The following is a 13782-nucleotide window of genomic DNA, read 5'->3' as shown; positions in this document are numbered from 1 at the left end:
GCATCTGGTGAGGGAGCAGCTCCCTGCACGGGAAGCAGGAACCCTGCCCACTGCACCCCAGCAAGGGGCAGGCCCATCCCTTTGGCCCCATCTGCACATCTCCCCAGCCCTCAAAGCAAAGAGGCCGATGTGATCCCCAAATTACTTTGGGCCATGCCCCAAACACTTGCCCTGTCCATTACTCAATGCCCCGGACCACACTCGCTCCTCAGGAGCAATCAGTACCCCCAAACGTTCCTCCATCCTCGTGCTGAGGGCCCCTGGAAAACCCCATAAAGCCACCCACCTGGAAACACACACATTCGCAATTCTTACACTCCCACAATTCATTCACCCACTGCACCCCACAGCTTACCATGGGCGTCCCGACCCTGCAGTCCCCCCAAGAATCATTGCACCTGCCCTCCCATTTTCCTCCAAGACACCCTAACATACGCACACAGTCTTCACCAAACTTCACACGCACTGTCTCTGCCACACACGCGCACACATGCACGACTCCCCTCCCACACGGGACCGCCCTTGCACACGCCCTCAACTTTGCACACAAGCCCAGCTCCCTGGAGCGCGCACCTACTCAACTCCATGCTCGCACATAGCTCCCCGGATGCGCATAGAGGTGCACACACACGCACACACACTGATGCATGCGCCCACATGCATGCACGCACAGGCCCCCCGAAGCCCCGCTCACCCTAGCCCTCGGAGTCTCCGGGACGCAGCCCCGCGGCAGCACGGAGCTGAGCCCGCCGGGATCCCCCGCGGCCGACTGGCCCAGAGCGCAGCACCTGGGGCGGGGCGCAACCGCGATCGCTGGACCCTGCAGTCCGGGCCGGCGATCGCCGAGCGTGGGGCGTCCTGACCTGCACACCCTGCGTCCGGGCCGGTCAGGGAGGGGCCTGCGGGAGGGGGGAGCGCTCCAGGACCCAGGACAGCGGAGATCCCGGCCTGGCCTGGCCCCGCCCCCGCCCTCCCACTCCGCTCAGCCCCGGCCCCGCCCAGAGTTACCCCCTGGACAGGCCCCGCCCCAGACTGGCCCCACCCCAGCCTTAGCCCCTCCCTTCATTTTATGCATCCTTGTTTGACCACGCCCCCACCCCGGCCCTTTCTCCAGACTGGCCACTCCTCTTGCCCGCCACGCTTCCATAGGGTCCCGCCCCTAAAGCACGCAGCCTCGGGGGTGGCTCAGCCCCAGGAAGACCCCGCCCCAAGGCTCCAACCCCAGTCTAGCTCTGCTCCCAGGCGAACCCTTGCCCCGCCCAGCCCTGCTGGCCCTAGTACAGTTCACGTTTGGCCCCCTTCCCTAACTCGGGTCAACCCCCTCCGCCTGGGCTCTGAGTCTGCCCCCTCCACTGGCTACGCCCCAGAGCCCTTTTGGCCCTGCCCTAAGCCGCCAACGTGCATCTTTCACTCACGTGCTTGCATTTACAGAGCTCCTGCTAAGTGTCAGGCCTTTCTAGGCGCTGGAGAGTCATCAGTGAACAGAACAGGTAAAAAATCCTTGCCCTCGTAGAGTTTACATTTCAGTGGGGGAGACAGACATTAAATAAATAAGGCAAATATATAGTACTATGTGAGATGGGGGAAAATACCAAGGTGAAAAAATAACCAGGGAAGGGATTCAAGAAGCGAGCGGAGTGAGGGTACAATTTAAAACAGGGTGGACTGGGGTTTCCCCGGGAGGGTGACGATTTCCCATCCTTCTCATTTTAGCTCACACGTAAACCCTCCCGGCCCTCCCAGGATCCCGGGGACCCAGCCTTCCTTCCATAGCCCTCCCTTCCCTCTCCGCATCTGTTTGTCCTGGAGGAGCCAAGAAGCTGGCTCTGGACAGCCTTGTCATCCGTGTATTCATTCACTTGACATTTACTAAGCACCTACTATGTGCCAGCACTGTGTGACTTCACCCATCTGCAAGAGAGAGTCAGACAAGCTGCCTGCCCTTGCGTGGCCCACAGTTCTGGGCAGGGAGACTGTGTACAGGGAGACAGACAGCGCTCTGTTTAGCAAATATATCGTTGCACCTTGTGATAACCAGCCCGTTTGCTTCCTTCCTAGCGTGTGTCACACTCTGTAATCACCTTATGTATTCATTCATTTTATTTATTTGTAGGTCTGACCCAGGAGACTGTGAGCTCCGCAGGGGCAAGAGACCGTGTCTGTCTTATTCATCTCCCCACGTTCGCAGGATCTTACTGGGGACATGGCACACGGTAAGTACTCAGTGCGTTTTCTTAAGGTTATCAAGAATGGAAATGGAGCGCACGGTTCCCATCCCTGCCACAAGGTGGCAGCAAACGACAGTCCATGGCTCCTGGGGTCGCCACCAAGGGGAATTGTCGCGCAACATGGGAGTCCGGGATGTATAGCTGGACCCGGGTTTCATCAGGGAAACTCATGCTCCTCCTGGGCGTCAGTGCAGGACGCGACACTGTTGGCTGTTGTTACAGCACGAAAGGCATTGAGTTGGCACAAAGTAACCACAAATTGGGATGTTTACACCTGGAAAGGTGGGGCGGAGCAATCTATCCCAAACTCTCCAGCTCCTAAGACTTCCCTCAGCAGGGTGCATGTTGAAATGCAGAGTCCCGTGCACTGCTCGAAGAGCCTGGGAACGTGCTTGTTTAACAAGCTCCCCAAGTGGTTCTTCTAAGTGGACAGGCCTGGCAGTGTGGGGGGGATCTTGGAGGTCATTCCTAGCGCCTGGGGATCCCAGGATGTTTGGAGTAAATGCCAGCCCTGGGGCAGGGAGCTGGTGCGCTCATAAGTGGGGGAGGTCCGCTCGCAAGAGCTCCTCCCAGTTGTGGGCGTGCTCACGCTCCTATTATTCTCTTCCACCCCGGCTGAATCATCCTGGCCACCCCACTCGTGTCTCCTTGGCCACAGAAGGTGGCAGCTTTGGGGAGTAGGAGCTGGCGTGGGAGATGCAGGGGTTGGGGGCAAGAAAAGTCACGAGGAGCAGAGGAGAGGCCCTGAGACTGCGGGGAGGCTCCAGGTCTCCTGGCTACCATCAGCGCCGCCCCTGCCCGCAACCGGTGAGGAGGCCACTGGGTGGGGGGGAAGGGGTGCGACCGCTGCGTGGGTACAGAGAGCTCAAAGTGGAAAATGGGGCCTAGAAGGGAGTGAGAGCCTAACTCCCTCCTCCTCCAGCCAAGGGAAGCGAATTAGTAAGAGCACCACCTGCCACGTGCTTCCTATTCCGTTTTCCTATCAATCGCTCCTACAGTTTATTGAGCACTTACTTGGCACGTGCTGTATCAGGCACAGTTCGAAGGCTTTACAAACATTCACACATTTAATCCTCAAAAATAACCCCTGTAGTGATGAAAATGTTTTTGCACGCCACAGAGTTGGTGGTTGCACAACACTGCGACTGCGCTAAATAACACTAAATTGTACACATTAAAATGGTTAATTTTATGTTATATAACTATACCTAAATTAAAACAAACAAAGCAAAAAACCTTTTAAGGCCAAAACTGTTAATCCTCGTTTTAAAGACAAGGAAACTAAGGCACAAGGAGGTTGAGTAACTTGCCCTAGGTCACACAGCTAGTAAGGAACTCAAACCCAGGACTTCTTGCCCCAGGGCTGCAGCGGAAGTACCCAGAAGATGTGATTGCCCAGCCTGAGCTGCAAAGATATCCAGGCATCCTGGTTCGGGACAGAGGAGGTACCAAAAGAATGGGCTGATTCGATGGGAACACTGGAGGCATGAAGTCAGTCTCAGGGGCAAGACGTTCAGCCTCTATCTGCCGCTTCCTTCTTGCCCTGTGAGAATGACCGAGCCACAGCTGCCTTTTGGTATGGTGGGTTTTGAAGACTCCAGAAACCACCTCGCATGTTTGAATATCTTCCCACAGGTGGGCCACTGCCACAGGAAACTCAACCATCAGTAATGCATTTATTTGAGTAAAACACTGGGCCCGATCCAAACACAGATGCCCCCAGAAGGCATCCTGCAGGGAAATGTCCTCAGAAAGCTCAATGTGACACTGCGGGAAGGGGGCGGGGGAGCTGGTGGGGAGTGAGAGGGTCCAGAGTCCAGACCCTTGTGGGGACACAAGTGGCCCTTGATCTGGGCCCTAGAATACATAAAGGCCCTGGGAGGGTGCTGAAGCTGGAGAGAATGGGACATTTTTTTATTATGATAAAACATACATAACATAAAAATTACAAATTTTAACCATTTTCAAGTGTACAATTCAGTGGCTTTTAGTACATTCACAGGGCTTTGCATCCATCACTGCTATCTAGTTCCAGAACATTTTCATCACCCGAAAAGAAAACCAGTACCCATCAAGCAGTCACTCCTCCTTCCTCCCTCCCCCCAGCTCCAGCAACCCTCAGTCTGCTTTCTGCATCACATCTCATTTGTCCCGGGCTGCTCCTAATCCTGTTCCTTCTTTTTTTTTTTCCCTGTTCCTTCTTCCTCCTCCCAAGAGCAGAGCGCAGAGACCTCCTAGATTGGGGACCTTCCAGGGCCATCAGGGTCATTGGCAGGGTGGCCATGTACAGGTGTGCAGGTTGTAGCCTGCACAACTCTGTGTGGTTGTCCTGGTCATTGGGCAACTTTAACTGAGCAGAGGCTGAGTCCAGGGGAGCCTCACCCAGAGGGCCACACAGCCAGGCCCCACCCACCTCAACCCCCAGCCCACCCCCAAGTCCAGTGACTTCCATACACGCTTTGGGATTACAGCAAGCGCTACATGTGGAGTTGGGGTCCAAAGGCGAGTAAAGCCTCTGAGCCCCAGGAGCTCTCAGCGAGGAGGGGAGGAAGTGAAAGGAAGGTAGGATACCCCAGGGGAGTCAGCAGGGAGCTAGGGAGGGGGCTGGGTGGCAGAGTGGTGAGTGCTGGGTGCTGGAGTCAGGTTGGCCTGGGTGTGAGTTCTGGCTCTGTTACCTTCCTGTGTCCCTGCAGTGTATGTGGCTGCAGTGTCCCCTCCTATAAAATGGGGATAATGCGGAAATTATTCAGCCTTAAAAAAGGAAGGAAAGGTTCATGGATGAACCTTGAAGACATTATGCTCAGTGAAAGAAGCCAGACACAAAAGGACAAATATTATATGATCCCATTTATATGTGATACCTAGAGTTGTCAAGTTCACAGAGACAGAAAGTAGAAGGGTGGTTGCCAGGGCACGGAGAGGGGGAGTGAGGAGTTAATGTTTAATGGGTGCAGAGTTTCAGTTTTGCAAGATGAGAAAGTTGTGGAGATGGATAGTGGTGATGGTTGCACAGCAGTGTGAGTGTATTTAATGCCACTGAACTTGCACTTAAATATGGTTAAAATGGTAAATTTTATGTTATGTATATTTGATCACAATAATAAAAAAAAATCACATTGGAAAAGTCTGAAACAAAATAGTGGTAAATAGTGCCAGCTTGGAGAGAGGGTCCATCTCCCACGAGACTCTGTTGAGAGCTTGGCGTTGAGATGGAAGAGGAAGGAGACACCCACTCCCCGACCCCCTACTCTCCCACCTCCGCCCATGACCTTCCTTTGGCCCAGAGTCACCATGATGGTGGCAGATAAAGTCCCCTGTGGGGAAGGGAAGAAGAGACCCCATGTATGAATTTCCCACTGCTGCTGTAACAGATCAGCACACTCTTTAGTGGCTTAAAAAACAACACAAATGTATTATCTTACAATTCTGGAGGTCAGAACCTGAAATCAGTCACGCTGGGCTACGATCAAGGTGTCGGCAGGGATGTGCTCCTTCTGGAGGCTCTGAGGGGAGAATCCGTTTCCTTGCCTTTTCCAGCTTCTGGAGCCCGTGTTCCTTGGCTTGTGGCCCCTTCCTCCTTCTTCAAGCCACATCTCTCTAATCTCTGCCTAAGTCAGGCATCCCATGGCCTTCTCTGCTGATGTGTCTCTGTCTCCAGTCTCCCTCTGCCTTTCTATTATAAGGACTCCTGTCATTGGATGCAGGGCCCACGGTAAATCCAGGATGATCTCATCTTGAGATCCTTAGTTTAATTACATCTGTAAAGACCCTTTTTCCAAATAAGTTCACATTCCCATGTTGCAGGGGGTTAGGACTTGGTCTTGTTGTCTTTGGGGGACCACCATCAGCCCACTGCAGGGCCCAGCTTGCGACTGTACCCTGGGTTGATTTGCCTCTCCTGGGGTGCTCTCCCCCATGTCCCTGCTCCTGTGCCTGAGGGTCACTTCCAAAAGCAAAGCCCCTGCACCCAAGCTCTGTGTTCAGGGGGACCTGGGCCAGGACCACTGTGGCCTCTGACTCCTCTAGGTTGAAAGGAGGAGTGTCGCTCTTGCCTTTCAGCAGATTAGATGTTATGCCAGCCCCCCATCCAAGTCAGAACAGCGCCAGGGAGTAGGGACGAGCAGAGGGAGAGGTAGGGCTGCGATTGCGTTGAGTCAGAGGTCTGGGAGGGATGAAGGAGGCTGGCCCATGGTGCTGGAGACGGTACTCCAACATCAAGAGGTCAGCTCGGGTCATGATTCTGCCCCCCAGGCTGGGTCAGACCAAGGGGCTAGGGGCAGACAGCCTCAGGCTCCAAAAGCTAAACTTGGCCTCTTCAGCAGACCCCAAGTGACCCCCACAGCTCAGTCCCTGAGGCCCTAGCTGCCCAACCAGCCCCTACCCCAAGCTGCCCCTGCTTTGAGGAGAGGCCAGAGTTCCAGGCCATCCACTTCTCCCCTCTGCCTGGGGCCACCCAATGTGACAGTCACCAGTCACAGGCAGCTAGTTATTTATTTATTTGGCCACACTGCACAGCATGCGGGATCTTAATTCTCCAACCAGGGATCAAACCCACGCCCCTTGCAATGGAAGTGCAGATTCCTAACCACTGGACTGCCAGGGAAGTCCCAAAGGCAGCTATTTAAATTCATTAAATGGATATGAACATGTCATATATTCATGTAAATAAAAAAATATAAACAACAAAATTAAACATCCAGTTGCACAAGCCACGTTCCAAGTGCTCAATAGCTCCATGTGGCTCGTGCCTCCCTTAAAATACAGAATATTTCCAGCATTGCAGGAAGTTCCTTTGGCCGGGGCTGCTCCGAGTCATCCCTGGACCAGCAGAGGCTGGGCCCTTTCTTGGGAAGAGGATGAACTGGGTGGGCGTGGAGTAGGGACCCCAGGGCCAGGAGGAGGGGTGTTTGTCCAGAGCCGGCTTGTGTTGACTCATCGGTTCCGAGGCCTGAGCCCGGGTGAGGGATTAAGACTGAGCCAGTGACCAGAGAATGGCCCGGGAGGGCAGCCTGTGGTGACTGGGCCTCCTGGGTCCAGGGCAGGAATGTTTGACCTCAGCAGAGAGAGTGGACAAAGGGCCCGGGAAGGTCCAGACTGGGGTAGACAGGCAAACTCTCGGACATAGGGGCAGCTCTAGTTTAAATCACAAATGGCAAAAACACAGCACCTACTGGTTCACTTACTACAGCCTAGACTTCCTTTCCTGCAAGGCCTACGGACCCCCGCCTTCCTGACCCCCATCCGCCTTTCCAGAGCCTGATGCTTTCATCGTTCATCTGCCACTGCCCCGTGGATGGGCATTTAAGTCATTTCATTTATTTAAATGTGGTTGTTGGCTTGCTTTTCTATCCCTTTCTCTTCCCAGAACGGGGTATACAGGCTGTATCTTGTTAGCTGCTGTATCCCCAGGACGGGGTATACAGTAGGTGCTCCATAAATGGATGGGTGAACATGTGGGAGGCACTTTGGGGGCAAGAGGTCAAGATCCTCCCCTCGGGACAGGGAAACCTGATTCCCATGGAAACATCAGTGATGCTCAGGAGGGAGGAGAAGGAGGAGGGAGCCTGGGGTCCCTGCCTGCCTCCAGTGAGAGGCTCCAACCAGCCTCAGCCTGGGGTCTGGACACTTTCCTCACAGTATCCCCGGGACCCCCAGTCTGTGACTTTGCCTGGGGTGCTCCATCCTTGGGGACATGGGAGAGGTGCCATCATCCACCAGGGACCTCATACTTACACCGTCCCCCACCCCAATCCTCTGCCACCAACTCCCTGAAGGCAGGAACATGTGTCCATTGTATTCCACTTGTATCCTGAGTGCCTAGAGCAGGACTTGTTACATAGTAGGTGCTCAATAAATATTGGACGAATGGATGAATGACTCCCTTCTCTTCCACCATGGTCCTGACTCAGGACCTACTAGCCCTTGGTTGGTCCTCCTCTGGGGATCTTCCCCAGGACCATGGTGCAGTGACCCTCTCATTCACTCATTCATTCATTCATTCAACATGACACTGGGCACCTACTCTGTGCCTGGCACCTGCTGAATGGTGGTGGAGGTGGAGACAAGGGTGCTGGCTCAGACCACAGGGTTTAAATCCTGAGGCCCCTCCTGACCTTCCTGAGCAGGCATTGAATGCCTTGGAGCTTCAGTTTCCACATCTGAAAAATGGGGAGAGGAAGAGGGCCAGTTTGTCATCTTTGTTGTGGCGATGGTTTCACCATTGTGTACTTGTGTCAAAACTCATCAGATGGTACACTTTAAATATATACACTCTGTTGTACGTCCATCACACCTCAATGAAGCTAGAAAACACAGTGCCGACCCTCTGAGCCAAGCACTTAGCACAGGGCCTGGCATATAGTAAACGCTCAACAGAAGTTGTTATTATCTGTCATTGTTACGTGTCTTACTTCACTGAATCCTATTAAGACTCTATGGAGCAGGTGCCAGAGAGTCCCCATTTTGCAGATGGAGAAACCCAAGTTCAGAGAGTTGAAGACATTTCCCCAGGGTCACACAGCTAGGAAATGAAGAAGCTGGGATTTGACATCTTAGCTCCCTGGCTCTTCCCCATTTTACAGATGGAGAAATTGAGGTTCAGCGAGGTTAAGCCCCCTGCCTAAGATCACACAGCTGGGCGCATGGCAGAGCCAGGATTCAAATCCAGGTTGGCTTCAAGCTAAAACCTGACTTGATTTCATATTCTCTCCCCTGTGGCCTGGCCTGGCCAATACTCAGGCCCCCAGGCGCAGGAGGGAATGGGGTCCTGACCTCCTGACCTGGGCCATTCCCAGGGGCTGTAACACACTGGCCCCAGAAATGTAGCCCCACCGGTCCGGGCAGCATGAGCCCTGGCAGGCAGGGCAGGAGGAAGTAGGCTTGGTCGTGGGGAGGGGAGTTTTGGGGTTGGGTTGGGTAACCTGTCCTGCGAGGATCCCAGGCCTGGCAGAGCCTGTCTGGCCCCATGGCCCCACCCAGCTCCACTCTCTGCCTGACAGCGTGACCTACCTCCTCACTGGGTGGCCCTCACAGCTTGATCTGAGAGGCCCAGGGATGGGCTTGAAATGAGGTATCCAGAGATGTGGAGTAGGTTGTGCTGGAAAGCCACCCAGGGTTCAAGATGAAGCCTGGATCTGCAAGATGCGATGATGGGGCAGTCTGGCTGGGCCAGAGTGGATGCCAGCCTGTGGGTGAGGCCAGGTCCAAGAGTTCCCCTGCTGAGCAGAGGGTTAACCCCTCAGTGGCTGGGTCCTGGGGCAAGGGCCAGGGTGGGCAGGACCACTGCGGGCTCAGCGTAGCCCCTATTCAACCACTGGTCAGGAGCTGTTTGAATACTTTGACAGCAGACACAGGTGTACAGGTGCACACCTGCATCCAGAGAGGGCCAGCAGGAAGGTCATCTGAGCAGTGGCTCCCTTGGGGAGCAGCAGAGTGGGGCTGCCTGGCAGGCAGTGAAGAGGTGGCCAGGATGGGGCAGCCTTCCAGGGGCCCTGCGCCGGTGGGGGCCTGAAGCACATTCTTGGGGGATGACTCAGGGGCAGGCCGAGTGGGTGACTCACCACGGACCCTCTCCTGTCCCTGCTGCCAGGGCCCAGCCTCCCCTCTGGTCCCAGGGGGGCTGTGGGGAGCTCACCAGGCCCCCAGACCAGGGCTGAGTGTGAGTCAGCCCACGTGGGCTGGAGGGCCAACATGATTTTCCATCCCCTGCATTGTTTTGCAAGAAAAGTAAATACATGTTACAGAACACAGGGTGAAGCTGTGCCTGCCCACTCCTGTCCCCTTGGAGGGCAGGGAGGAGAGGGACCTCCATGCCAGGTGCTCTGCACACATCACCGAGCACTGGCTCATCCCCATTTTACAGATGGGGAAACCCGGTTCAGAGAGGTTAAGCCACCTACCCAAGGTCACACAGCTGGATGTATGGCAGAGCCAGGATTCAAACAGAGGTTGGCCTCAAGCTACAGCCTGTGGGTTCTTCCCAGGCAGGTATAGACCAGGGCCTGAGCATGTGCTGCATCTCTTTCTGTTCACAGCTGTGTTTCTCACGGTGGCCCAGAAACCCACATGCTTCAGCATCCCAGGGAGTATGTGTTTGTTAACATGCAGATTCCTGGGCTCTACCAAGACCCACCCACCTGTAATCTCAGAAGAGGGACCCTGGAATCTGCATTTTTAAATGCTCCCCAGATTGGGGTGAGGCCATACCACTGGAGATGGGAGAATGACTGTCTGCAGGAGAATGGGCTGGGCCTCCGCCCGGGGAGGAGAAGGCTCTGTGGTAAGGAGCAGGCCTCTGGTCCTGCACACCCCTCTCTCCAGGACTGGGGCAATGCTGCCCTTCTTGTTTCAAACTGGTTCACAGAAACACCCGAGCCAGCCAGGGAGTGAGTGAGCACCTCTCCAGCTGCTGGGGAAACAATGACAGCAAATAGGGAGGGTGTGGGTGACCCTTCAGAAGGTGGTGGCCTCCTGGGAGCTGGCAGCCTGGCCCAGCTGTAGGGAGGGGACAGAGTTCAGGGGCCAAGGATAGCCTGGTTGCCAGGGAACAGGATGGCCCTACAGGTACCATCTCCGTGAGGTTAACCATCACGTAAACCGCAGGAAAGCAAACACTCTCCCCGAGACCCCACCCCACGGCACAGGCAGAGCAGATGAGTCACTTGGCATAAGAGGGCTCCGTGGAAGCAAACAAATCCCATCTGCCCAGAGGAGGATTCACGGGGCCAGATCACAGCTCCCACCCCATCCGGCCTGCCCACAGAGCAGCGTGCACACGTGTGTACACACGTGCACACACACACACACATACACAGCAGCACCAGCTCAGAAACCAGATTTTAGAGACTGGAGGGAGGAGGGATGGTGCAGCACAACTCAGATTCCTCCCTAAATCTGCTAATTCTCCCTGAAGCACCTGGGCTGGGCCCAGCCTAGTCAGCGGAAGCCTGGCCCCGATGCCCGATGCCCGAGCCCAGGAGGGTGGAGGCGGGTGGGGGTCTGAGAGCGCGGGGCCAGAGCAGGCTAATCCAGGAACCAGCCCACCTGGGCACGCGGCCTCTGAGTGCTCTTCCCTTGAACATGAGATAAGAGAGCTTCCTCCTGTGGGGGAGGGCTGGGAAGGCTTCACCGGTACGGGTCCCTGGGGAGAGTCAATCAGCTGAAGCATGTTGGCCACATGCCATGTTGCCTGGCACGGAGTTGGTCCTCAATAAATGAGAAATGGCATTAAATCATGTGTCACAGCTGTCACTCAGCAGCTGAGCTACAAGCCTGCTAACCTGAAGGTCCCTACTTAGGTTCCCTCCCAAAAGCCAAATTTCACTTTTCTAGGAGGTGTGGAGAAGGAAGATATGAAAGTTTGGAGCAGTCCAGAGTTCTGACGCATTTTGGAGTTCCTGTAATTGCTTGTAACACTCAACCCCACGAGCATGAGCCTCCAGCTGCAGAGGTAATCCCCTCCCATTTGTGGAGCCCTCACTCAGTGCCAGGGGGCATACCAAGTGCTTAACACATGGGATCTCACCCTAGGAGGTGGAGGCTATAGTTGTGCCCATTCCACAGATGAGGAAAACTGAGGCTCAGAGAGACAAAATGACCTACCCACAAGCTGTCCACATAGCTGAAAAGGACTGAGCGAGGACTCCGCCCCAGGGCTCCCCAGGCTGCTCCCCCTCCTCCCCATCTTCAGAGCCCTGATAAAGCTCTTCTCCCCAGACTCATCCCAGTTGGTTTTGTTGTTGTTCTTTAATTAATTAATTGATTAATTAATTAATTTGTCTGCATCGGGTCTTAGTTGCGGCATGTGGGATCTTCGCTGCGGCCTGCAGGGTCCTTCGTTGCGGTGCACAGGCTCAGTAGTTGCAGTGCGCAGGCTCTGTAGTTGTGGCGTGTGGGCTTAGTTGCCCCACGGCATGTGGGATCTTAGTTCCCTGACCAGGGATCGAACCCACATCCCCTGCATTGGAAGGCGGATTCTTAACCACTGGACCACCAGGGAAGTCTGGCTTTGTAGTTGTTGTATCTTTGTCTCTGGCCTTGGACTATCAGCAACTTGAAGGTAGAGAGGCTTCTTTCCTCAGCATGGGTTCTATTTTGCCCAAGTGTTATATCTTCCATAATCCTTATCAACCAGTATCTTTCAGTCCAGTCAGAAAGTCCGATTACCATAGAGTGTGGTACTGAGTGGGCACTGACAGAGGGGCACAAAGTGGGGAGGGGGCAGGGGAGGGGGCGGCAGGGAAGGCTCTGGGAAGAGGGAATGCCAGGCTTGGGTCATTTTGAAATGAGTTTTTAAAGAGTAGCTGAAAAAAGCCATTGGAAAAGCAATCTAAGCACATATAAAAATAATATCCAAAGGAAATTTTAAAAAATAAAATAAAATCCAAATACTATAAAAGAGCGTATAATGAAAATTCAGATGTCTCTCCAGAGGGGGCTCATGGCTAACAGTTTGTTGTGGATCCTTCCAGAAGTTTTCTGTGTGTATATGCACAACATTCCCTGCTTCTCCCTCACACTTTGCTGCTGGTGCCTGACCACATATCTGGCATCTCATTCTTTTCCAGCTGCATGGTCTTCCCGGTGTAGATATGCCCTGGGTTATTTAACCACCTGACCCTGATCCCAGTGGCCAGCAGGTTGTTTCCAGGGCCTCCTCCCTGGCAACACTACTGCCATGAACGTTCCCTAAGGTAGGTTTAGCCTCCAAGGGAAAGGTAATCAGGAGAAGGAAGGAAAAGGGTTTCCACGCAGGGCTGTGCCATAAAGCAGCGTGATGGACAATGTTCCTTCCTGAGCCCTTTGGCTCACTTGGGGTGCAGGAAGGGGTCCTGGGTGAGCACGCTTTGTCCACAGTTCAGGCTTCTGTAGACCCCAGGTCCCTACGCCTGCCCAACCTGTGCTCTGAAGCCTGGGCTCCTCCCTGACACCTGCTCCCAATGTCGGCTGGCTGGACTTGCAGTCTCTAGGTGCCTGCCAAGCCCCATCCTAACCTCAGACTTGGGAAGGGAAGCCCCTTCAGGATGGAGGGAATTGCTCAAGCCCTCAGCTGCCTTGTGAGGAACTCCCCGCCTAAGAGGGGCGTCTGAGAGAGGAGCCAGGCAGGGCCAAGTTCAGAGGGGAAAGAAAGGTTAGGTTTGACTGGAAGGTCTGTTCCGGGTTCTCCACCGGAGCAGGTTGGGGGCTGCAGGCAGGATCCCTCAGTCCTGGCTTCTCATAAGAGGCCAGGGACCACCAGGGGGACTTGCTAAAAGTTCAGATTCCTGGGACCCTTCCTGCGCTCCCCAGTCAGGAGCTGGGGGTGTGTCAAGGCCCTGGAATCTGCATTTTACAAACTCCCCTGGAGATCCTGAGCTGCGGCACCCCCCAGGGTCCTTTATCCTTTTTAGGTCCCCAGACCCTTTTGAAAAGTTAACAATTTGAGGTCGTCAATTTATTATTACTATTATAATTAATATGTGTCGTTCCCCCTCCCTTAAGAGAAAGGCTCTTTGCTGTTTTTTTGGTTTTTCCCTTTCCTCATCAACGCAGCAGAACCAGGCAGCCAAGGCTGGGA

The 13782-nt window shown here is 54.4% G+C and overlaps 1 protein-coding gene across 1 annotated transcript in view; it reads left to right on the top strand.

Moving 5' to 3' along the window:
- The first annotated feature begins 11647 nt into the window (after positions 1-11647).
- PPL (periplakin) overlaps positions 11648-13782 on the top strand; it is a 47481-nt gene continuing 45346 nt past the window's right edge. The window contains exon 1 of the mRNA XM_036824473.1: positions 11648-11676. Coding sequence (XP_036680368.1) covers positions 11657-11676 — 20 coding nt within the window. The 5' untranslated portion in view covers positions 11648-11656. The remainder of the gene's footprint in view (positions 11677-13782) is intronic.

This window comes from Balaenoptera musculus, chromosome 15, assembly GCF_009873245.2.
Source record: "Balaenoptera musculus isolate JJ_BM4_2016_0621 chromosome 15, mBalMus1.pri.v3, whole genome shotgun sequence".
NCBI lineage: Eukaryota > Metazoa > Chordata > Mammalia > Artiodactyla > Balaenopteridae > Balaenoptera > Balaenoptera musculus.
The sequence above is the reverse complement of the archived record's forward strand: the minus strand, read 5'-3'. Positions and strand labels throughout refer to the sequence as shown.